Below are 27,291 nucleotides of genomic sequence, written 5' to 3' on the forward strand. Positions count from 1 at the left end.
CGCTCTGTGTATATGGCAATCGTAATATCTTCGAGATTATGAACAGGCATTTTAGCAGCGAAGGTTGGCAAAAGTTAGCGTTGGTCATGGTCACTAGATTTTCCGAGTAACGGCACGCGTGCCCGGGTTTTTTCAATGTCTATTTTGTTAGTGATGTTTTTGAAAGTTTAATTACAGCTTTGAATATTACATTCAAAGATTACAGGTAGTAATCATTTTCTTCTTTCTCGTAATAACCATCAATCTTTGAATCTCATGTCACTATTTGTTATTGAAGCATTCCGTGCTCCAAGCTTTTGTTTTGAGTACCGTTACAGTATAAGTATATAACGTAAGAGTTCTATTCGTACCACCCAGTCGGTGCCTATTTGAAAAAGGTGCGAAACGTCGCAACATTTCGATAATAAACCCTCTCAATAATTTGTATAAGTCGGCGTCCCTGGTATACCTAGGCTTCTAGTTACTGTACCAGTTTGTTTTTTGCATGGCCGCGTCTGAAAATGTTATTTCCTATAATATAGTCGTAAAAACAGTGAAAAGTATTATATGAAAATTCTCTCAAAAATAAACCAGGACGTATCCTTTATTAAAAAATCTATTTAGTAGGTTTTATAAATTTGTACCCAATGTCGCTGAGTACAGAAAGGCATACGTACCTATGCTTCTTTCCCGCCATTCCACCCACTATGAAGATTGCGTGCTAGTACGCAATGGTTTGTGCCAGGTAACATGACTAAGTTGAAATGAATCGATATAATTTGGCGATATTTCGTATTTGCAATATATAGTCTACATAAGTAGACTATTCTGCCATCTTCGGAAAGAAGGCAATATCTCCACAAATATTACTTACGAGATAATGCAGAATTTAGTAGCTGAGTCACCATGAAAATATTTATGGATTCTCAAAATTTTTAACTTTTTGTAGTTCTGCTTCTTAATATAAAATATAGTGTGAGGAATATAGAAAGAGGAAAACCAACGATTTTTGGGAGATACACCTTCTTGTTTTGGACGGCAGTATTGCAAGGTAGCTAAATAAATAAACACAAAAACTTTATTTAGGAACAATAAAGATTATGGATTTTTAGGTAATGCACTGTGAAGTTTAATTTACAATATTTTTTATTGTATTTTGAAATCTTCAATGTTGCTTTTCTATTTTAACACTGCGCACTGGCATTTATTTACGTTTTTCTATTTTCTCTCTTAACAGTTTTGTTTGTATTTTTTTCATTACTACTTATCATCTTCATCCGTGTCACACTCATCATGATCTGGGAGTGTTGGCGCTAGAATGTTAGTATAAATAAATAAACTTTTATTAAACTTGACAACAAAAAAAAGTTATCACAATATAGTATATGCACCGCCATAGGCGATGGCCTCAATAAATATGATATTCAACAATACAAACATTCTTAAAATAAAAAAATTAAAACTATTTACTTTCTTCATAGTTGCAATTCTTGTATAAAAGGTAATGCTGGATCATGAAGAATATGTCGAAAATTACGGAAAATAACCCCAATCCAAATTTAGTAGGATCTCCAAATATTGACACCCAGTCATCTGAAATATGATACGTTAGTAATTGGGTACAAATAAGAAAACCTTTACTATAATTATAGGAATCCAAAATCATCTGTAACATGCTCAGTATTCCTCCTGTGAAATCGAGCAATATATTTCCTATACTCCACCCCATTGTACTTTTACGCTTGTAGTTCATGTAGGCCTAAAACTTGCGATTAAACCACTAATTGAGAATAATACCGAATCTTCACCTGTGGTATGTATTTTATCAACGTGATGCTTAGTTTCACATAAGAACAGTAGTACAGAAAATCTAGCCAATGAATTACATTAACAGATGATAGTACGACGCTCACTGCTATAAATAGAGAGTAAATTCCTAGAATAATTCTTGCAACCATGGACACCTTCTGATCGGCCCTTTCATAAAGAAAACATTGAATTATGGTTAACAAAGTGGCGGCAAATGCGTGGACGGCAAAGACAATGTCGTTAACTTTCACAGGATTTAGCCCTCTTGGATATCTTTCGAAGTACTCTTGCTGAAAAGACACACGTGTAAATTGCATCCTATTTTACCGTGGAACTTACCTCAATTTCTGGAACGGCAAATAGACCAAGATTGAAGACGCTGTATAAAGCAAATCCCACAATATTAAGTACTAAGAAATCGAAGTTTAACCCAACGACGCTGAAAAAGTTACGGATTTAGAGATGGGAAAATGGGAATATATGCACGTACCTTCTTCGTTTGTAGTTTGTGTAGATTTGTGGATAAAATGAAATCGACCATGCTATGAAATAGACCCATCCAATGGTGAATGATAGAATATCCAGAATGTTGCTTTTGTAAACTTTTACTCTCATAAATGCATGGGCCACGCTGAAATTCCACCGGGTCACATGAAAAAATCCCAATATTCCAGTACTTACTCAATGTGTGGGTTCGTCGAATTTACAGCGACTTCACTATGTCCTGCTGACGTTCCGGTTATTTCGATCTTGTAAGATGTTTGGTTGGCCTGCAGCGCTACGTCTGTAGGGATAAGCTGGAGAATATCATTGTGTTGTATAACTAAATGTACTGTAGTGTCTGAAATATTACTAAAAATATGTATCAAAACAACGTCTAGAGGTGGAGGTGCGGATACTCACGGAGGGGTTCTTAAACTAAATGTTAGCTGCTCGCCCAACTGCAGTGCAAGATGGTCGTTTGAAAATGTAAGAATATCACATTGTGTTGATTGCAATACTGTAACAAAAGATTCATTTCAGTCATCGTCGTAATTTGTATACCTATGCAATAGGTAGAAAGAATACGCTAAGGTTTCACCTTGAATTCAAAGTTATGATTCAAATAATTGATTTACCTACCAATCAATTACAGCATTAACGTAAGTCTTTGTTTTGTAAATATATACTTGGAAACGAATTAATGTAGTGGTGCAGATTGTGTACGTCTTAATTACATGCGTCATGCAAATGTATTGACAAACCAATAACAGTATTAAATTGTAGTAGTTCACGTAACACGAGTTAAGTAATTTAATGTAAGTGTACTAACAATGTTGCAGATAGAAAATAATTGAAATGGACTGAAATTGCATGCAAGAATCGACAGAACGCGATCAGGTTATAAGAAGTAACCATACAATTTTACAAAGTCCATTCTCCATACCTTGATCGACATGATAACATCCACAAGTTACAAATAAACTGTTTCAAACCAATATATACAACGACTGACTAAATGACCAAAATTTGATCAGTTAGTCCCTTGACCATTTTAAAATTCGATACCGTACGCTAGTTGTCATGTGCACAGACGCACGGACGAACAGACAGAAAGGCCAAAATCATGAACGAGCTGGGTCGCTCGTTAATAAAGAAGATATGGAAGATAAAGACACTCGTTGGAATTACTAAAGAATCTGGCAGAATAGGAATTGACTAAGTCCAGAATCTTATTTACTGGTGCCAACTCAGAATATTTAAAAAGCGATTCCATAAAATCAAGAAACATTTGTTTTGCCAACATCAGCCGCCCGTGATTTCCGGAAAACGACATAAATTGTAATGCCATTGTGATGCCCGTCGTACACAAAAATGCGAGCAAAAATGTAATTGCACATAACAGTCAACATAGCTAAAAAAAAACTCAAATTTAATATTGTGGTGATTGCGTAACGAAGCACCTGTTTTGCGCATTTAATTTACGAGACACTCACCCAATCGAGCGCTTCATTATCATATAATGAATCTTCCAAGAGGTGGCAATAGAGTGTAGAATTAATTGCTTTAATTTGTTCCGTCATTCCGATCGATAGTAAAAACCGAATAGGTGTTGTAACCGTTCCCGTGGGGATATTTAAATTATTTTTGCAGCACCCGAAGGCTCTCGTCATTTGGAAGATGAGGGAAAATTAACATTTTATAATTTCAATTCCGTGTATGAACTAGTCGCCGATTGGAGTGCGTTTGGTGTTATTTATTATACCAAATAGCCTATACAGTGTGAATCGGAACTGCATAAGATCAAATGATATGCAATAAAAAGAGTTTATAACAAGTGGCGGAGTCCTAACGGAAGTAAAAAGGAGCATGAAGAAACTATGGGTGGGGTACAGTCGGATGGTTACTACAGCAGGCGGTGTGTTTGTCACAGAGAAAAAAAGTAAGGAGGTTACAAGGTATAAATGTAGCGGGACAAGGAAAGATGAACTCGACATTCATCAGGCGCGAATGGAAGCAGCGACTAAATTATTCTTTATCTAAAAAAATACATTCCTCGGGAGAAAGTAAGACTATGTAGACCCATATTGAGCTATGCTAGAGAGAGTTGGGTGCTGAACGAATAATAAAAAAAGGTTTAGAAATGGAAGTTCTGATTCAGACCTTAGATAGGCAAAAATTAAAATGGTTTGAACACCTGGGACCAATGGAAAACAGTCTGCTTGCGTCATGCGTACGGAAACTCGAATTCAAAATAGGATGAAAAGAGGAAGACCAAAGAAAACATAAGGCGTTCCAGTATAGTCAAATGGTATTTTATACCGACAAGAAATAGGTTTTCGTTTGAAGGATTAAAAGCTATGGTCATTTGGAAAGTATTATACACAAAGATATGACGCAAAATCGTGATTCAGCGATTAGTAACAACCAATTTTTCGTAGCAGAACAAATTTGAAGACACTGTGGCCAAATTGCAACTAAACTCGATACGGGCTGGAATGAAGGACAGACTCGTGGTCGTGCCTTGATCTAAGGACAGAGACCTCCGATAAAGATAAAATAAAAGACCTATGACAGAAAAATGCTGTCATGTTCCAAACGAGAAACCATTGCAACTACTTACTCGTACCCGAAGAGAAACATTTCTCCATTGATTTTGAAAATGTACGCCGATCAGGAACTAAAAGAACTGCACCCACACTCAATAGGACCACAACTAAAAAAGGAAAAAAAAGTTAGCGTAAACATCCTCGAGTCTCCGCAAGCAAGCCTTCATCAAGCATCTGATGGGCAAGGACAGCGAAGCCCAGCCAAGCCAATCTCGACAACGCCGAAAATCAGAAATCATAAGGTAGTAACCAAGCGCTGCTATGAAGATTTACACCACAAGGTTCCATCATCTACGCAAGATGGCGTTAACATAAAAAATGGCTCGCTAGTGCAAAAAAAGCATGGTCAATGTCTGAAAAATATCATCTCCCCAAAATTTGTTTGATGAAACACGGATTAAACTATCCATGTTCCAAAAATTGGAATTCTTTAGCAATGATTTTTTTCTTCTGAAGTATATTTTATTAGTGATACTGTTTTACATGATGATAATCATGATATGCAGAGACTGCGATAAATTCCACGCCTTGGAAAAATGGCTGGTGTCAATTTTACCCACACCAAACATGTTGAAATTAATACGTTGATCGTTATTCAATGATTTAATAGAGCACACAATTTGTAAAAGTGTAGTCATCACAGGGCTACTACATAAATTGCTCGTGCGTTGGAGGAACCCATCAGCCACGTCCCCGGGTGGTTGATACGGAGACTCCCAGACAGACACCTGAATGATTGTAAAGTGTCTCGTGTTTCGGTTACGAGGATAAGTAGCTCGTCGGGGCTACTACCCAGGCTGGTCCGCCTGGTAGTGACGAAGGTCGTCGCGGCGGACCAACCTCTCAAGACCCAGGATTGCGTGGAACTGGGGTCTAGAGTCGATAACAGTGCCCCTCGAACACCGGGCGACCTCCTTTAATTCGGGAAAAGGCACGCTCAAGGAATGTTGATGCCAGTCGTTGTTTGCGTCAGGATTTGCCTAATCTCCGCCTTGTGTAAACCTCGCGCTTCTTGCCAACATTTAGACAATTTTTAAAAAATGAATTAAAAACAAAATTAGTAAAGAGGGGGTACGCAGATGGCAGGAAGGAGACTATGAAGGTGACATCCTTGAGAGTGTTATATATATGTAAATAAAGGCAACTTAAAAATTCATAAGTGAAGAATGTAAAATTTAAAAAAATGGAATAAATGTATTGAATTATATGTACGTAAGCAAATAGCGTAAAACAAATTGTAAAATGTAATGATTTAAAAAAAGCAAATCGAAAATAAGTACATATTACCTTCCTTCAAATTAAAGTGGAAAAAAAAAGATAGCGAATAATTAATATTATCTAAAAATGTTCCATGGCCATGGAATTTATTTGACCTTATATCAACAACAATCTACAATTTGAAAATAAGTTCATGTACTTTCTGTTGTAAATAATAAACATTCGCACTCACGTTACGATATCAAAAAACTACAAGGATCAATTCATCCGAAAATAGCATGTGGTTCGATACTGCATCTATTGCTCTATAGTCCGCCTCACTATCACTTTGCAGTACAGGAAACACTTATAGGAGTTTTTGGCGTGGCGATACGGTTTTAATAGACTCCAAACCAAATTCGCCCATTTTCTTCTGATGACATCGTTGTTGATCATAAGACCCTGTACTGTAAAGTCAAGGTGAGACGGACTATAGCTCTAAGGCCAAGCTATTTTTAAATACATTTAAAAAATACGTGAAACTACTTTACCTGTAAGAAGTATAAGCGCTCCGCCAATAATTTTTCTTCTGGTGTGTAAAGGATACATCTGGATCTAAAACGAAAAGATCAATTAAAATAAAATAACTTGAGGAAATATGAATCGGTGTATAGCGCAAAAATGTTCAAGTTTAGTAATACCAAAACTTTTAACGATAAAAATTCTATTTACGTTATTCACTTAAGGTAATGGCCTCTCAGTGATAACACTGAGGTAAAAGAGATGCTCGCAAAAAATAGATTATAACAAGTTTCCTCTCGTATGTTATGTGTTGTATCTGCACAATGTATCGTATATAAGTACAGAAAGTAAATGATTCAGTGTCAAACACAAGTACTTTATTATTACACCCACTTAGATGATAAGATTATTTCAAGTACAAAATAAGATATTTTTTGCAAAATAAGAAAAGTTTATTACTCATTAATAGTACCAAATTCCCATTATGTTTTTTCTTTTATGTTCGCAGAAAGGCTGAAGGAAGGTTAAGCCATATAGTCGTGTAACTAGAGGTATTCCATTGCTCTTTAGGATTTTAAAAGTCATCTCGCCTCCAGAACAACTAGCCGCAAATCAGTATGCCTAAATAATTCAAAAAAAGTAAAAAAAGACAGTATCGAATTGGTTTTATTGAATATTTAAATGACAAATGGAATAAGAAATTCGAAAGGGGACAAAGAAATTGTTTTCAATAATTCACGATAATTGTGAAATTGAAATATCTAAAACTGGCTGGTAAATTACCAACATATTTCAGCAGCAAAATTATCAGGATGTTTTAGTTAAACCTAAGAGCATGGAAAAATAAAAATCGTGTTTGAAATGAATCTATATCTGGAGTGCTTCTGAAAAATAACATAAGTATAACAATGTTCCACATGTTAATCTGTAGATTGCTGACGTAATTGAGATATCCGGTGCTTGTTTTATTTTTTTCCATTGTGTAATGCTCAACGGGTCCATTTCAAGGACAAATTTGAATCAGAAAAATCAGAAACAGATCAAAACGCTACAGAGATTTAGTACTATTATAATACCAATATCAACAAATGAAACTCAACATGTAAATATATCAGCCGGAAAGTAACAGATTAAATTATCTGTAATTTATGCATATACGTAGATAGAAACATTCTTCATGATTATGCAAGATACCTACATAAATAATATGGAACACATAAAATGCAAGGTCTTATTATTAATGAGCGATTGCAGTGATTGTTGGTCGGGGAATTAAGTAGCAAAAAATGTATTTGCTTTCAAGCGTGAAGAAAATGCCAGCGTTGAGTATGAAGATTACGTTAAACCTTCAATTTTATTATACGACTAAAACACTGTGAAATTAATTCCTGACATTGGGCAGCTTCTGTCCAAATCTTGCCACTTTTTCGTCATTATCTTTACGCACACATCTTTTCTTCTGCTTTAAAGAACAATCATCTGCGATCTTGAAGAAAAGAAGGATAAGAGACAAATTTAATTACACCTTGCAGTGCAATTAAGTGGGTGCATTTATTAATTTGCAATTGTGCCTACACCAAATGATTAATCTACTTTATCAGATTAAAAAAAATTCATTGAATTTGGATTTTCTTTAAACTTGTGGACCGGTGTCTGAGAATATTGACACGTAAAAGAAAGTCATCCGAGTACATTAAGGGACACAAACCGCGCATATGCAGAGGAACTGAGGACGCTATTATCAACAAATCCACACCTTGACATCAGTGAAGTTGAAACCATATAGATCCAGTAAAGCAAATCCATCTACATATTGCGTACCGTTGTCCATTCCCCTACTTTATATTACCATACAAATTTTCTCCTAGGGGTATCCAGTATTTAGTCAATTTCTGGGGAATCGAGGCAAGCTTCGAATAAAATTAATTCGGGACACAGTAAAAGATTTGGTTTCTCTTGTGCTCCAATCGCCGAGAATGGAATATCTTAAGGTGGCGTTTACATTGAAAAGTGGAAATTTGTTTCTACAATAACTTCCTTCTGGGTATACAGTTTTGGTTGAAATAACATTCATTCAAATATATAAGGTTCCGACATTTGCATGAAACAAAAATTATTTAGCTAATTCCTGTACTTTTCGCCGTTATTTAGGAAAGAAGTTCTTAAAAAAACCCCCATATAAAATATATATCTTTCATTTTTATCACACACTGATTATAATTTGTTATCAAATTTAGTTATTGAGGAAATCGCAAGACAACTTTTGCACTTTTTGTAAACGCCACCTTAAGGATATCATATCAATGTTAGTGTGGGCGGTTGAATAGCCCTTTTAATTTTCTTTTATGAATTTAAACAGTTGAATTTTCGAGTAAAGATTTTACAGTCATTTTCCATTATCCTATGTACATTTTAATGGAACTTAACTGCTAAGGCGTACAAATGTGTTAAGGTAGTAGAATCAAGTCCATTAAATTACAACAGCGTTAAGCTAAGATTATTATAAAGAGAAAGTCAATTTAGTTGTAAAGGTAATCACGTAGGTAACGAGTTTAATATTAATTTGTCGGCCGGTTTTTCCCCATCCCATTTCTTTCTCGGTGAACTACCATTTTCAAACGTTATTCTTGCAATGTAATTTATTTTGATTAACCGTTTTTAAAGCATTGTACCCACTCGTTTTACTTGTGTATCTTACTTGATCCTCACTCCGACAAGCAAGATTTAGAGATAAGAACAGTTTGTGTTCATCTGAATTTCCCCAAAATTAAAAAGTAATTCCAAAAATGTTTTAATCAATGGCAATATGGTTTAATCGCTGCACAAAGGGGAGCACGTTTGTAAATATTTTTTATGAGTGCATTTTGAATTTCATTGCCTAATAAACCTTCCCATCGATACTGGTGAAAATTTTGTATTTCCCCGCCACAAATGATTTTGTGCTACGCGCAGTTTTGCGATTAGAAGCCCGTTTTCCGAGCGAAGGCAGTATCTGTACAACTTGCAATAAAGAATAGTAAAAATCTAATTCTCATTTGAAATTTTAAGGTTTCGTCTTCCAATTGCGGTTTGGCACCTTGAATTTCCACCAGATACAACTAGGAAATAATGTGACATACAGCTAACGTGTTACTGATGATGACAGTATATACTGAGATGTCTAAATTTCCTAATTTTATTAATGAACTACGTTATTTAATATCTATTTAAAAAGTCGAAGATAAAATATCGCAATGTAAATTTAACACAACAGCTATTGTGACACGTGGATCATTTGCAATATTCGCCTCCGCTTGGTGTCACAATGGATACACTAACTGTACTCGTTAAACCGCGCACTATTCATAAAATTAAAATTACCTTCAGAAACTCTATTAACCATTCCAGGTAATGATTGGTAAAACTCATAACTTCGCAAAGTTATGAGCAAACAGCGCAATTTTAAAATTCCGTGCGGTTATCTACTACATGGAAACTATTACGATAAAGTACTTGAAACGTGCATTCTCCTTGTTACAATTACCAGCTATTGATTTTTGTGCATTTGTAGGTAGGTACCATAAACTCAAACGATCTCTAACTCGTAAACTTCCATAATAACTCACTATTGCATTTTTGCCCAACGTCCCATGGCGGAATAATTGATTTAAAACAAACTTAATTGACATCACATTATTTCACAAAGCGTTTTCATACCCGTGAAATTAACAATAATACAGATTACGTACGCGTATCAAGTGGGAAGAATTTAGTGTTCCCACACACCATTTTCACGGCAACGTACGAATTATCTTAATCTCCATGACGTACCCAAAGATAAATTTTATTATTTTATTTACTACGGCAATTGATTATAATTTGATTAGATTTGGCAACATTTTCCCTGGTCTGTTTGAAAAGCGGAATTAAAGCGAGGACGATCCAAATAAGCAAAAATCAATGAGTGACGACAGTCTGTTGCGATAAAACCGCTAACGTCATAAGCCATTGTGTCACAAATTGATGTTTTGATGATATGAATTTTTTGCAAAAGTGGGGAATCAAATTCATTTTGAATGGATAATTTTAATGCGTGTGCATTATGCTAGTGAGATGAAATCTTTTGCCCAAATTTAAGCGGTGTAGGGTCATTTATTGCCAATAGACAATACAGTCCACAATTTAAACTAAATGTACCTAAAAGTTGATCTACTGCTGTTTGCGCTAGAGATGACCTTTGCGTCACTAGTACTGTGAATCTTATGCTCTACCAATGTTGGATGGAGCATATGCTGGGAGAACTATACACTGTGTCCTAGATAAGAATGTTTACCATACGATGGTCAAATTAAGAAAAAGTGGAGACAAGATTGGGCTTGTGGAGGTTCTGTGGCGAGGCAGATGAAACTACCGAGCATGTGGTCTGTCAATGTGACGCCTTGATCAGACACAGACATCAGCTCCTTGGCGACAGCTATCTGAAACCGGGGAGGGTGAAGCAACTTAAGCTAATCAGAGTCCTATCCTTTATTGAGAGGAACAAGCTCTAAACCTAGTAGGGGAAGATAAGGGGGTAGACACAATGGGCCTTTGGTGTGCCTCGTTGGGCTCCCCTGTGAATAGATAAGATATATGAGACAAGAGAACTACTCCCGGATTTTAAAACATGCATCACAATACCGTTGCCAAAAAAGGCAAATGCATTTAAATGTGAGCAATATGGAACGCTCAGTTTGGTTACCCATGCGTCTAAAATCCTCACCAGCATCATAATGAAAAGAACAGAAAGAAGTATAGACGATATTTTGACTGATGATCAGCTTGGATTTAGGAAGGGAAGAGGTACGAGAGAAGCTACCTTGGCCCTTAGAAATGATAAATGAAAAGAGCTTACGAAAAGGTCAGGATACCTTCATAACCTTTATAGATCTTGAGAACGCATTTGAGAAAGGTGGTTTGGTATAAGTATAAGGAAGAGTGATATGCGAGGAACATTAAGTTGAAGCCGAAATCTAACAAGGAGCTCTCACTCCGTTTTTCAATGGTTTCATTCAAAGGAGTGGGTAAAGAAGTAGATAAAATGAAAGACCGAGGGGGCGTGAAAGTTCAAGAAAGAAGCATAGAAAGAGATAGACGAATTTCTCGAGGAAATGGATAGGTCGTACGAGATGAAGATCAATCAGTCAAAAACAAAAATCATGGTAATTAGTAGACACGGTGCTCGCTGAGCGTCTAGAAAACGTAAACTCCTTTACGTACCTCGGAAGCAAAATATATCGGCTGGGAGTACAAAAACAGAGATAATAAGCCGAATAAGCCGTCAACAACAAACGGAAAGTGTTTACCTCCAACAATACTGAGTTGCACCTCGTTTTGTTGTATGGAAGTGAGACTTAGACACTGAGACAGACAAAAAAGGGCGATGGAGGTAGAAATGTGGTGTTGAATGTTAAAGATTCCCCGGGTGGCCAAAGTGAGAAATGAGGAGCTGTTTAGGAGGATCGGAAAAGATAGGCCTTGTCTGTAGAATACTCTGAAAAAAAGAAGGAACCCTGGATTGGACACATTCTAACACACGAAGGTTTGCTAAAGAGATTACTGGAAGGAGTGGAAGGTACCAATGCCAGGGGTTCAGCATCCAGGTTAGAATTGCAATGCGTGCATTCATTGGAAGTGAGCTCTATATTTAATTTACAGATAAATTTTCTGTTCTACTAAAAAATATAATTGTGAAAATTTCTCACCAATAATTCAAACAAAAAACACTAAACTTTGGTTTGTTCTAAAGGCTCACTCGGTGTTAACTTCTTGTTTTATTAACTATCAAGTTTGATCACTATTAATATCAGCTAATTATCCACTGACACATACTTTGCGCACCTGCGCAACTTTAGTTCTAGTCTTATCATGCTATAAATCATTTCACTACAATACATACGTACTATTATTCATAATGCGATTGCTACATTCTTCAGATATAAGTTTCAGCACTTTTTGTACACACATTCGAGTCGGTATAATTTTGTTTATTGATGTTCTGCGGTCATTATTTACTATCGTTATGAGAAAATATTTATACCTTCCCCATTATTTACTATTTATTTAAAAATTTGATGAGCTCTTATTTTCATGAGTTACTCGTGAAGTGTCTAATATTTTTGTTGCTAATGTTTTTATAATACTTACAATATTGGATTTGCTTTTTTATTGAACACGACTAAAACGTAAAATGTTTCACGTCACACGTGGTCGGTTGCTTTGTTTCACTTTCCACCGTTATACTGAGATGTAACTACAAATTGCTGTTGTTATTTTACAGTGTACAATACGTTGCTGAAGGTAAACACGTGAGTTTAGTTCTAAAAGCTAAAACAATTGAAAATATTTTAGCTGGAACGGAATCAATAAATGACCCTTACATATAGGTAGGTACACTGTTTCCAAGATAAGGATGTCTATCACGGGGATCTCGGAGCCATAGAAGAGGCGACGATGGTCAAGTCAGGAAAAAGTAGCGCAATGAACGGGTTATAAGCATACAGTAAAAAAACCTCAAAATTCCAAGTATTTTCGAAGATATGCCAGAAAAACCGAAATTTGGCGATTTCATTATTATTTTTTATAGGGCCTGCGAAAAAAGTCCGCACTGTATTGAATAGCATTTTCTTCTTACGAATACAACGATGTACGGTACAAAAAAACAAAAGTCGAAAACTCTGTTTCAACAGCATGGTGCACCCGCTCACAGCGCCGTAATCGTGCGAGAGCGAGAATACATATCGGACAATTTTTCCATTTTCCATTTGTCCAATCCAATAGATATTCTCACACTATAGAGCGCTGTGCGCGGGTGCACCATCCTGTTGAAACGGACAGAGTGCGTGGTGTGTGTAAAAAAACAGGCTCTATAAACCACTATCAAGGTCTTCTTTAATTTTGTTTTTAATGTTTTGCGAAATAAATTTGTCTTTCTCATTTAAACTACTAAGCATAGATTTGCGACAATTTGTGCACAATGGTTGTTCAATGAGACTATTTCAGATACTATATTTTCCAGTTTTATATTAACATTGGCTGCACACATTTTTCTTGTGTTGACTCTGCATAAAAACCGCTCATTTTAGGTATGGAGGTGTAATTACAAATTGCTCTTACTTTCCAGTATCCATTTGGAAAAGATAAAAACGCATTTTTTTCTAAAGGAGTACCCTGCATATACGATATCCGCACTGGATAGAGAATTACATTGTTAACAAAAGTTGTACAGATTTGCAACATTGTATTTTTAAAACAAAGTTTACGTATTTAGAAAAATGTGATATAATGGAATGTTGGATCGTGTTCCATTAGAAAAAGGGGCGTTTTTGGCGATTTTTTCAACATGTGGCTGACAATGGCTTTTCTGTTTTCACCATTGCAATTATGCATGTTATATAAAACTGAAAATATTTTAGATATTTTTATACAAAAATCGATTCAGCAGATATATACCGTGTGTACACCAAACCCGGCATAACCTTGGTAGAAATAAGCGGCAAGAATATGCCAGGGTGATCCTTCATATTACGAATATGAAGCGGCATACCGAAGTCTTGAAAAGACATTTTTGGAAAAATTTGGTACCGGGGATCTAGGGGGTAAAGAATAATCCCGCGTCCAGTATAGAAATATTTGATTATTTCGATTACCTTTTCATCGAAAGGTAATAGGGAAAAGTTATTGAATCTACCCTTGGCGGACGGGGGGAGGGGGGGGGGTTACTTCTGGGGGAGTTTTCGATGTGAAAGCAATAATACCAAAGAAACAAATTCAATATTGGGTTGTTCCACCACTATTCATTGTACACACATTGTGGTATGCTTTCAATCAAGTGTATAGGTATCAGATGATGGAGGAACGTCAATGTTACCGTCTTGCAACAAAGCGTATTATTTTGTTTGGTGGCATTTTTCAACCCTTGAAGATATGGAGGTGCAATAGGCTCCAGGAGATTGTCGATTTCACCGACTGTATTTAATATCGTTAATAAAGACCAAGAGTAATCTGGCACTTTACAGTATTGAAACCCATATCATCATTGGGTAAAGGCTGTATGTATGTGATTAACAAAATGGAAAATCTTTACGCTCTCCGCGCATCAGGTCTGACCCTTCTACTAACCTCGTGTGCCTACAAACAAAATCGAAACTCGTCACTCAATACAATTTGATGCCATTCTTGTGACCGATTCGTTGCTTGGGAAAAGACAAAGCCACAAAAAATGAATGTAAGGCTCGCACACGGGTCAACTGGTTTGCAGCCCGAATTGCATAATAACGGCGTGGTTACCATAACAATGTAGAACATAAGGGGGAACCACATATATGGATCGACCTAAACGTGACCGATTTGAAATCAGTCTCCAACCGGTCGAGTGCAATTGTTCTTACCGGTCACAAAACGGTTTCAGTTGCATGATTGCACCATTTTAGGAACCTAGCCGATTGTATTAGTTTTTTTATGGATGACGAATGTTTCTCTACGTACTCCAAAACCAGACAGACAGTAGTGGACAATGAGGTAGTAAAATTGGCAGTGATGCACCCCAAAGAGCTTATTTCACAAAGTTTATTGTTACCAAGTGACAAATGAGAAAAGACGAAAAGCGATGGACAGAGTTTGTACAAATTTGTTTAATCGAAATAGTAGAAGTTTCAGTTAGAATCATCAACAACTTCCATATGCAGCGATTTTTATGGAAATTGACGTTATTACCATTAAAAATCAAATTATACAAAAAACTGAAATCAAAATTTTCCACAAAAACATAGTAATACGTTTCTTTGATTTCCCAATGCCGGTTAGCCTCAGTAGTGTGTAAATACATAAATAAATTAGAGTAATTTCCATAATTATTTCGCCATTATATAAACAAGTCAAATGAAATGAATTGAGGGTCTTGAATCTTAGCTGGGAGGGCAAGGTTTTGAACTATTTTAAACAGAAATTTTCAGACATCAATACATTTCCCAACCGCATACATTTTTTTGTATGGACTAATATTTGGTAATAGACATTCACATTAACCGTTGTTTGTGTTTTTTTCATGGTTTCATTTGACCTTATTGCCCAAATGAAATAACTGATATTAGGTACTTTTATTTTAGGGCGCATTCTCCCGAGTATAAAGTGCGTTTAAAACTGTGTTGGTACAACATAATTATAAGATTTTAATGAAATCTAAATTTAAAGAAGAGAGAATATCTTACCAGAGAACCACGTCAATCCCCAAACTTAAAGAACACCGGTTCACTTCAAACCATCAAATTATTCGAGTTACCAAAACTGCTAACTGTAATGTAGACACTGATAAACTAATCAGGAATCCTTTACATTGACAAACAATAAAGCAGATAATGATAACGCGGTACACCTATCTGTCCTTTGGAAAATTTGAGTCAATTACATAATCTGCTGTATTGACCTGTCCAAAAAAATGTACTTTCAAGGTCGAAACATTAATTTTTTTCGGTCAGTTATTAATTAATTGGCAAGAAACATAACTTGATAGGTTTATCACCGGAAGAGATACCAGTCGTAATCACGACCTACATCACTTGTGAATTGCCTACACACTCCCTCTCACAGTCAAAACAGTGCGCCAAAAATGATTGCCACCTTCATTAAATTGTCTACTAATCAAATTCTCTTTTCTTGACATACTTCAACTTAAGGTTATGGTCAAAGCTAAACGCGGTCTCTTCGCCTTGCACGTTCTGAATTTTGAACGAAACGAAAATTGGCATGTGCTCGTGTCGGTGTGTCATTAACCCAGATGCTTTAAGTGATATTTAGAGCTAGGTGGGAATTGTTCGGAGTGGTGTAAGGAAATTATCAAACAATCATATGTATTTATAGACTCATTATCAAACAATAGCGCGCCATGTTGTTTCAATTATTTTTGCGGAAACGAATTCAATACCACAACAAACAAGGTCTAATTAGAAAAAAAATGCCTTTTCCCCAGCTCTCTCAATGTCGGTCGAATTTACTTTACCTATGTTTATGCAGAGATTGGGAAAAACTGAATTAGTTATACCTAATCAAAGAATAGTTCAACGCACCATAAGTCATCGATCAGTGGTTTTCACTTTTCTTTATTGCTGAAGTCGTGCCAAAACTATAACGGATCCATTTAATCAACGCGTTTTTTTAAGTGGAAAGACCAACATGGTTCCAAACTTTTAATTTAGTAGCGTCTTAGATCGTAAATACCACGATTACCCTGATATTTGCTAATATATTGCATGATTATGCATTTTAAATGTTAACCATCATATACATACCAAGGTTTAAACCTTTGCAAGTTAATTATTTTACAAACCCATTTTTAAACGATGATTCTCAAGTCCGAATAATTTCAATTTAAGGTAATAAATTAATTAATATCCTCGGTAATTCAACGGTTATCTCTCTCTCTGTTTTAAACACTCAAATGCGTGCGAAAAAAGGCCTTTAAAACACACGTGCTCTAAAGTTGCTAAGTAATGATAGTTCAAGTATGACTTTTGAAATTGCCATCTGGGTGAAATAAAAAATCCTCTTAGGTCGCTTTCTGTAAATGCAGGACATTTCTTTGGCTTGCTCCGCTTCGCGCCGTGCTATTAAACTCCTTGCGCGTGCTTTAAAGACTTAATTATACACTTGTATCTTAATACTATTAAAGGTCACCGGTGAAATAGAGTTTATTCAAATTGTGAAGCACCAGCCGTTTGGTGATTTCCATTTCTGTGCCGCTAACTTCAATCCATAGCGTTGTTACGTGTCCTAAACGCAGACCTATTGAACAAACCCTTTTTCGTTAAAAATGTCTAGAGATTCCGTACTTTACAGGAGCCGATAATTACATATCTACGTTTGATTAGTTCATTGAATTCGTGCGCCCAATTTGCGGAGACCGTGGAGTTCAACTATCTCGAAACTTTCAATACATTGGTGATATTTGTGAATGCTTTGTGGGAGGACGATTTATTTATGCTGAAAGTTACTAATAAAGGTTTTCCAAAATTTCAATAGCGCGTATGTTTATGGAAAAATAATCTCCGTCCATGTTGTAAAGATTATTGCATATTTCATGTAGGCGCACTTCCGCAAATGTTATCATTTCAATAGGAGATCACAACAAGGGTGCTTACGCATTCAATATAATTTTATGCATGCAGTTCCACTAATTGCCGTTTCTCTATTTTCTTCGTTTATTACGTAGCAGGACATTTCAGATAGTGTAATGGTCCCTGACAGAAGGTGAACAATATTGACCAAAACACATTTTGCAATTAATTTTCTTATTAAAAATGTATTTTGATCGTTGTTGAAAGCGCATCGTCATTAAACAATAATTACACAGGTAACAGAAAAAAACTCCTGTTAAAGCTGATTTTAAATGGTATATATTTGGGATTGGGTTTATTTATCCAGAGAAATACGCAATCAACATATATTAAAGAAGGATACTGCCTTTTTTTGGTGATCACTCTTCTGCTTGTTACATATACAGCTATGAACGATCTTAATCAAATTCAATACTACGTTGATTTCTTAGCCTTCGGTTAGTTCCAATGGGATTGTTTTTGAATAGTGTAATTCCGTCGGCTTAATTAGTAGAAACACACTGTTCTTAAAAGAAGAAAATTCAATGCGTCTTCTAAGCCAACATTTATCTTATACGCTGTGTTCAAGCTCCAAGGTAAGGATATCTATCACGGATATCTCGAAAACAATAGAGCATGGTCAAATTAGGGAAAAGTTGTGCAATTAAAGAGTAATTATCATGTTGTAAAGAAAACCAGAAAATTCCCATTACTTCTTCGAAAGAAAAGCCGAAATTTGCTTTTGTTTTGTTTTCTGATGTTATTTGACCATCAGGGACAAAAAAACTTAAAAAAAGCACTTTCTCATTGCCACTATTTGAACTATACAAGACAGAGTTGAGAGATTTTCAATATACAATGTTTCGTTTCGGAGAAATCATCAACTTTATTTTTTTATATGGCCCGTAAAAAAACTACATACTGCATTGAGCAGCATTTTTTATTACGAATACAACGATGCACGGTACACAAAAAAAACAAAAGTTGAAACTGTTTCTTTCAGCAAGATGGTGCACCCGCGCACAACGCTTTCATTGTGCGAGAATACCTATCGGTAAAATTTCCTGGAAAATATGTGAAATAAGTTTTTACGTAAAAAATACAAATTAGAGTCGATGCTTTGTGGTTATACAGGCTGATTCATATTTAAGTTTAAATTTGGCAAAGTTGCGTACCTTGATGCTTAACAAAATGTGGTTTTGAAACTGAAAAAATTAAAACTACTTTCGAAGAGATCCGGAAAAAAACTAAATTTTGCATAATCGTTTTTCCGGACTAACCAACTCATTTAAAATCATCCAAGACCTCTCTACCTCTTTACCTCTCTTTAACTGCTACACTTCACTGCTATAGGACAGAATGCTTTTTATGAATACATAACAAAGATTTCTTTTATTTTCTATATATTCTTTTCTCTGTCCCTAACGTATTCTATTCATCATGGTTATTGCTTTTCTTCCTTGAACGTCTCTTTCTTTTCATTCGTCCCATGTTATGTTTTATGTTAATTTCATTCCCAAACTTTCACCACCTTTACACTTACATTTTTTTGTTCATCTCCTATACACATTTTTAGCGCATATTTTAATAATTAAAAATAAAATAATCCTTCATGGTGCTGTAATGAACGGTCTCAACGAAAGAAATTAATTTCTACCAACCATAGTCCTCCTCTTCGACCCCCTTATTGTGATCGGCTACAATTCCTTATATCTCAAGAACAGATGGCCGGAAGAGGGTACTTACAAAGGGCGATTGAGACGTCTGGAAGAAATATATCCATTGATGATGTCAAAACTGTAAGAGCGAATATCTAGAAAACGGTTTGTCGGAGGAAAGAACTCTCAAAGGAAAAATGAATCACCTGGACGACATATATAGCGTGTCAATTTAAAAAGGTACCACCCAAAATATATGAACCGCAACACCTAAAATTTTAATAGGAAAAAATGGTTGAGCGACCCCTCATTTTAAAGGTCTTGTCTTTTCAAAAATATTGCACACTTGTTGTTTCTGTTCAGTACTTTAAGAAAAATCAAGCAAAAACCGTAAATACGTTAAAATAAAACAAAACGGAACTTTTAGTTTATTTTAACAAATTTATGAAATGCTTGCTCGCAATTTATTTCATTTTTTTAATGACATGCTTTACATCTTTGGGTACTCTTCCCCTCTTTAGAGGCTCTTGGATGCCAAATACATTACTATTATTTATAAACGAATGATTCCGCCGACAGAATCCTCTATTTGAGGTTATAGTAACGCCGGCCCACATATAGTCACCTCATAAACAAAAACTGTTTACAATCTTGTACTACTTCACTTGACCATAACATAGATCTTTTATTAAGACTGCTTCTACCCACTTCTTCTACTCCCTTTATTTCGAATCCGACGAACGGCGTCTTCAAGAAAAAAAGCCCCGAGATTAAGCGTAACCAAAATTTACACGCTCTTTAACCGTTACGAAAAACTGTCAGCTAGCAGCAGCCTCGTTTTTACATTGATTCCCGTATTTAAGGGAACACACTTTCACTATAAAATCATCTCCTTCAGAATTTTCAAAAACACCGCCAATCATTAGACATGATAACTCCAGTCTTGAAGGAGCGCGTCCCCACTTACACCAAACTAACGCGCACAACGTAAACCACCTACATCTTCTAACCGCGATAAGAACACGTCTGTTAATTAATTTTGCCTGATAGACGCAAACGGGCAACCTTTTATAAAGTACGTAAACTTGACCAGATCTGTCTAACTTAAAGCAATACATTAAAAATAAAACGATAAAATTTAAACAAGAAAATGATAGGCAAATAACAATTCTAAAGGGAAAAATAACACTCACTGAGCCAAAAATTCAAATCAAATAAACCAACTTTATGCTTATTCGTAGATAATCCCCCAGATTTACACTTAATAAAATTGGAATGCTCACATATACTGGGTGGTGACTTGCGTAGCGCATCATAGGGATTTCAATGTAAAATTTATAACATGCGATTATTGGCTCCTCAAATTATTTTAGAGCAAAAATGTATTAAGGTTTTGTGTAGGAAAAAAATTTTTACGTCAATCAACCGTAATAGTTTTCAATTTTTTGCATAATAAAGGCGGAAAATTAGAAAAATAAAACCCCCATCTTTTTCAATAATAATCTGTGATGCCATGGAATTTTATAATACAAAAACTACGCCAATATCCGTCATGCCATGGAATGTCTGCTATAAAACAAATCAAATTCTTTCAAAAAGTATTAGATTTAGAACAGCGAATTCAACATAAAGAAAGACCAAATTACTAAAAACGGTTTCCTAATATAACAATTTACAAATAAATGTTCGAATAAGTCACCATTAACTGCAAGACAGTAACCAAGTCGATCATAAAATCCATTTCGAACTGCTGCTAATTGATAACTGGATATCTTTTTGTTTTAGAAAATTTCCATGGCATTGCAGATTATTGAAAAAGATGCGGGTTTTATTTTCCCAATTTTCCGCCTTTATATGAAAAAAAATTGAAAACTAATACGGTACTTTGGCGTAAAAAAAATTTTTCTACAAAAAACTAATACATTTTTGCTCTAAAATAATTTGGGGAGCCAATAGTCGTATGTTATGAATTTTACATTGTAATCCCCATGATGCGTTACGCAAGTCACCACCCTGTATATGTCCCGTCATTATTTTTGGTGTTTAGACCGAAATCGCCTCTACATGATGTTGTTTACTTTACACAACAATACCTACTGGTGGGACTAAGAAGTAGAATAATACATGCAAGCAAAAACATCTCAAAATGTTAGAAACAAAATAAGATGGAGATAAAATTTAAATTTAGGACAAGAATTGTTCAAAATAAAACTGAAGCGTGGCAAAAAAAAATAAACACATACGTGAGTAGAAGGAAGAGAACGGGAAGGACATTACATCACCGATATCTCTGAATAAATGGAAAAATAATTTCGGAAGTCTAACAGAAAAACACAAAAAAATTAAAACTAAAGAAAACCGTATAAATATTATAGCGTCACATCTGCGAATAAATGTCAATGGTTGCAAAGTGTTATAAATAGCCAACCTGTGAGTCTTTTAGAAATTCCGGCCGAATTAATTATGTACGTGACAGAGAGTTCAAACCAGCATCTAAAATCATTAGCTAATAGAAAAATGGTCGGATGTCTACTGTTGATCAAAAAGGACAGATTTATTGATTTATTATCTGCATTACTTTGCCGATTATTGGAATATTGATCTCGTTTGTTTTTTAAGTGGATATAGGGAATATTTCCCTCATATGTAATAACTAATAAATCCCATATGAGGTGTGCAATTATCGCTCAATTACAGCGGTAATTGCATTGTAGAAGGCGAAAGAGCCCTGCGATAATTGCACTGTCCATATCCATGGCAACTGGCAACTCCTTTGGACACTTTCATAATATACACCGACAAATTTATAAGTAGGTAACGTCAGTTTGACAAGTAATGCTTGTTCGGGAAATATTTCCCTAAATTACACTCGTGCATCAAAATAATCCTGATAATTTTTATTCAAGCGTGTTTTCAGTAAAAAACTGATTCGGTCATTTTCGCTGGAGAGCTCTTTCGCCAAAATATGAAAATAAACTCATGCAGTTTTTAGACAACATGCTTTCAAATCCGTAATTTCTTTAAGAAAAAATCATTGTATGCGTACACACACATGATATACATGAGATCTATACGTAAACAATGTATCTGCGGTTATGTGGTACGATGACTCATTGAGTATTAAGTGGCCAACAAGGGATTTCAAGAGAGATCCTCGGAGAAATCTAAAAATCCACAATGACGGGAGCCCCATCTTGAATTTTTATTCTCTTGTGGGTAATTTGATCAAGGTTATAGTGTATTTTTAGCCATTTCTATGAGGTTTCAAATTACATATTGAATACACCGTTTTACATCGTACAATTACTCAAAATGTGTACGGATTTTGAAATTGACTTGTTGCAATTGGCTACAAATACATATTTATGGAGGATTTCCCACGTTAAATTTCAGTAGTGCCTTTGGCTAATACCACAATCTTCTTTTGATGCTCGTACCACCCTTATTTCACAATACCGGAACACACTTTTCATTTTTTTCTGTATTAGCCTTCTTTACGGATTTCTAAATTATAACCCATAAAACACTCACTTGAAACAAACTTTGGTGATAAACTTAGTTACAAAGTGTGGGAGTGCTCACAAGAGTATTCGTCCATAAATATTATACAATTGGGCTATTCGATTAAAGCTTCATTCAAGTAGGTCGACCTTGCCAAAAAGAAAGATAAAGTGCTTTAAAAATAAACGTGCACATCTAAAAGTAGTTCTATCGAAAAATTTTTTGCAAATTTTTTCCTGTTACCGTTACCAACACGCTTCTGATCTACATTAATTTATAAAACCAAAGTCATTAACCTGAGTTGTTTTTAAACGTTTCGAAATAACGAAAATTGGCTTCGGCGGAAAGTGATAGTAACCAAATTACCTACATTTGAATACTAAATGATATACTACATAACACACGAACAACGAGCGTGGCCTGTCTCGGCTATAAATTAAGTTTTCTTCATATTTCCATACACTTTTGACAAGGATTAAGACGTGATATAAACACTGGGACTATTTGGCAACTGTCCAGGATAGTTATATAACCTACAGACGAAAATTTCAGCATTTTGAATGCATTTCTATGTATTGAATTTAGTGAAACCTTACAAAATTGTGAAACTTAATATCCTTAAGCTCTCAGTCATTGAACTGACTATTTGTTAGTGCTTGCTTCTGGCTACGTCCCTAACACCTACTTTCATGGCAGGTACTTACATGGAAGATCTGAACACAAACGTTCACAAAACATACACTCTACTGGCAATGAAAGCAGATCAGCACTTAACTTTTTGTTACCAAGGTAGTGATATCTTGTAATTCCACTGACTGCATTGAATAAACCGTGCCGTTTCTATGCTAAAGAGGGGATATCCGAATTTCATTACTATGTTTTTAAAGTTAATAAATAGAATTTTCACACAATTTCCATTGAAAAACGCCCATTCTTCTGGCGTCATTACTTTAATATCACAGGTGCGCAATAAATTTGCATAAAATGGGTAAGGTTTGTTACTGAAGGAAGAAGATTTTTACTGTTGACTGATGAATTCACGGTACAATAGAAGACGTTATGTTATTTTGGCACGAACAAACCAATTATGGCAACTTAAAATAGTACCTAACGTTCAAGTAGGTCACGTACAACGAGATTCCCCCCTTTCGACGCAAGTAATGAATTAATGACAAACACGAAAGGCAAATCAAAATTTGGGTAAAGTGTAATCGTGGGTCAATGATCTTAACAATACGCATTTAACCGCAAGGACGATAGCGATATTTAAATGGTGGGTAACAATTCGCGACAATCTTGATTGGAAATATATTTGTAGTGATATTTTTAGAACTGATTTAGATCGAATAAACTAAATGTGCTCGCAAATTCATCGTGCATTCGTATATAATGCAAAGATCTTATATAGGAATCTTACGTATTGATACTTGTTTATTTTTTGGCGCAACAGCAGACAACAGAAGAGTCGGCTATATTTGTCGATATTTCACAGCTTGACATTTCAATGGCGTACGTTTACAGACCCTCCTTCACTTAATTCTGCTTTGGGAATAATCAAACGAGGTTGCATTTGGCCGAATCCCATGAGGTTTTCCTTTCCCCAACTGTATTCAATTGTTACGAGCCTCCTTCCATTGAACTCGAAACGTTTTCGGAAAATCAGGTTCCAGAATATTCTGGCCAATTTCAAAACGAGCAACAATACCAGTAAGCACTTTTTATACCTCCTCGAGGATTAAATGCATCAGCAAATTTTCTGTTTTGAAAACCTTCCTCGTTTTAAAAAAGAAACATGATGACGTCCACATTCAGATAACTAATGGTGATTCCGATGTTTTCGTGGAAGATTTATGTTCATAAAAACATTTTCAATTAATATCTTTTGAAAATGTTTGCTTGTGTCTTAGAGTGAATGGGGAATGAGATCAGCGGTTTTCCACAAGACGATTTTCTTGAACCAAATTTGGCTAAATTCAATGAGTAATATACTCTAGAGCTAAACGAATATTATTTCCCAAAGTACTCGCTTATATTATACCGCGATCTCAGTTGAATTGTCAATAACCCTTAAGCTATTGCATCAATCGGTATCCATCATTTGCGTTCACACACATTTTTCTTGTGCTTTGTTGATAACAACTGTATACTTTAACATTTGGTTTAATTAAAAGGCATATGAATAAGCCCGTGACACATATTTGCCGAACCTTTATCGGATCATATGTGCGAAATTACGCTTATGGAATTTTTCATATCACATGTATTACCCAGCATTAACATTATGACTAGATTTAGATAGCAAGAGCAGTTACCATTTTTATGAACTGTTTTTTATTGCGCTACACAGTGTTCTTGCCTATCGCTTTTAATAATCTTGCAAAATTTTAGATCTGTGTAATTGTACAATTGTACCTACCTACTCATAAATAACTGATTTCCGAGTATTTCGACGAATAAAGTAGTCATAGTTGTCAGTCGTGTAAACGTTTGAAGTAAAAGTAATTTTCTCAAACAATGATAAGTAAGGAAAATTCGTTTTAATTTTTTCATTTCAAAACAGTGATGCCCAAAACTAAAAGGGAATTCCAGTTTTGGGGAAGATTCTTGCCAAACAAAGTCAGGGACCAATACGTTTCCTTGGTAGCTATACGTTCTCAAAGGTACCAAAATTTGTTTAATTTAAACACAAACAACATGGTTAACAAGAATAAAGCGCTGACTGTTGGCCCAACATTATACATATAATTTATAAAGCAAGGCATTTGTCATTGAGGTCATGTGAAAGTGAAAAAACCCTAAATGTAAAAATCAGCGAAAAGAAATACGTGATGAGAGTGCGTTTGGCAAGGGATATCTTGGACGTATGAATTTAAGTAGGTATTACAACACAAACAAAAAGAAAACTGACGAATTTTTGTTAGTACCTAATAAACTATTTTGAAACGTATCCTGAATTTAATTCCACGTTTATAGGGAATCATTTCGATCTTCAGACACAGAAGTGGAAACTTCCGTAGCTTAAATTATTTAAAGATTTGTTGCATGGTTTTGGATTAAACAAAGTAATAGTTCATAGATGAAGGTTATGTGTAAATTTATTTTGTAAAAGTTGGGTATCAAAGGTTAAGTTAGGGATAATATAGCAAGGCGGCTTTCAATTATTCGGTTGTAACAATGGAATATACTTTAAAAGTTCAGTTCAGTAGTTTTTACTACTTAATCCTGTTCGAAAGTAAAATAAAGTCCAAGTCCAAAGGTTTAGAAGACTGTCGAGTCGAGATCGCGAGAGACTTCAAAGCGAGAGTCTCGCCTACTCAACCGATTTCTATCAAATAAAACGTGATTTAATAGTCAAATATTGCTAAGAAATATCTCAACGAATGCAAGTTTCTTTAACAATGAAATTCCACGAATACGAGTCTTGATTAATTAATTAAAAAAAAAATTCGCTTAGTATAAGAGATATGAACTATTTTTGTGCGTACTACTACGAAAAAAATTAGAACGATATTATCATAAACATATTTACTAATAAAGATTAAAGGCTCTAGAGGTTATGCTAGGGAACGAGATAGTAGGAACAGCTGGAGCGGAGCTGAATAGGTTACACGTTGTGTCCGATGGCTCTTATAAAGCGGCATAATATAATATAATACTGCATAAAATTTTGGTTTATTATTGAGCTTAAAAATATTAATTATTGATATCATCTTTGAGATCGTCATTAAAGTCGTTCTAAGGTTCTATTAAATTCTCCTTTTCTTAGTACATATTCTCTACCTTCTTAGCATGTTCACCAAAATTAAGCCCAACACTTTTTGGAATTAACGTGGATTTGTCGAGTCCTAATATGTCTTTAATTTTGAATGTTGCTTTCAGTTCTGCAGCTTTGAATTGAACTCACAATGAGCTACTGGAAGCCTTAAAAGTTTTACTTCTTCCTGCTGGACCGTCTTTTGTAATTGTAGATGCGGGATATTTGCAGAACTGAAGCCCTGAACATCTGACAGAGCATATCGAATTGCTCTGGCAAGTGATTTTTTCACTAGTTTAACCATGTGACCTTGGCCCCACGTAGTTGTTGGATTTCTAAATCCAACATTGTGTCATGATCCAGTACAATAACTATGTTATCAAGGATCACTTCCAAAGCATATTGTAGCCGTTTCTCTAAATGCTGTTTATTCATGGTCATTCGCTGAGCCTTACTTTTCAATGGAGCATTTACTCCTTCCTGCCAATGGCAAGTATAATGACTCTTTAGTCTTTACCCAGCTCCAGAAGATTCTTTGACACCTGCGCGATATCCATGGTTCCTCGATATTGGTTAAAGCTACCTCGGTTTTCTGGAGTCACGTTTTTCCAAATAAAAATTAAATATTTTGTCGTCTTATAACGCCCTTTCCCGATCGATATCTATCTGAGGTC

General features: G+C 35.3%; 1 protein-coding gene across 7 annotated transcripts; it reads right to left on the reverse strand.

The window, feature by feature from the left end:
* Positions 1-1,235: 1,235 nt before the first annotated feature.
* LOC116170434 (cystinosin homolog) lies at positions 1,236-15,848 on the reverse strand. 7 transcript variants are annotated; one of them, XM_031486825.1, is made up of 11 exons: positions 10,202-10,279; positions 6,626-6,689; positions 4,892-4,984; positions 2,692-2,788; positions 2,470-2,640; positions 2,279-2,419; positions 2,128-2,227; positions 1,788-2,078; positions 1,621-1,738; positions 1,450-1,572; positions 1,236-1,292 (listed from the first exon to the last, which is right to left on the reverse strand). In XM_031486825.1, exons 1-11 carry the CDS (start codon positions 10,262-10,264, stop codon positions 1,240-1,242), a joined length of 1,314 nt encoding a protein of 437 aa, XP_031342685.1. In that variant the 5' UTR covers positions 10,265-10,279; the 3' UTR covers positions 1,236-1,239. The 7 variants fall into 7 exon arrangements, with proteins under 7 accessions (XP_031342685.1, XP_031342686.1, XP_031342684.1 ...); XM_031486826.1 differs by lacking the exon at positions 10,202-10,279 and adding an exon at positions 9,957-10,019; XM_031486824.1 differs by lacking the exon at positions 10,202-10,279 and adding an exon at positions 8,353-8,442.
* Positions 15,849-27,291: the final 11,443 nt, after the last annotated feature.

This window comes from Photinus pyralis, unplaced genomic scaffold, assembly GCF_008802855.1.
Source record: "Photinus pyralis isolate 1611_PpyrPB1 unplaced genomic scaffold, Ppyr1.3 Ppyr1.4_LG5, whole genome shotgun sequence".
In the NCBI taxonomy this organism is placed as follows: domain Eukaryota; kingdom Metazoa; phylum Arthropoda; class Insecta; order Coleoptera; family Lampyridae; genus Photinus; species Photinus pyralis.

Bases quoted from the DNA above. Each gene is read 5' to 3' on its own strand.
- LOC116170434 (XM_031486824.1), bottom strand. From the start codon at position 8,427: ATGGACAACGGTACGCAATATGTAGATGGATTTGCTTTACTGGATCTA. The intron at 2,789-4,891 runs GTAAGTAGTTGC...CTTTTGTTACAG, and splicing joins ATGTTTCTCTTCGGGTACGA to TATTGCAATCAACACAATGT. The intron at 1,573-1,620 runs GTAAAGGTTTTC...ATCATATTTCAG, and splicing joins TTTGGATTCCTATAATTATA to ATGACTGGGTGTCAATATTT.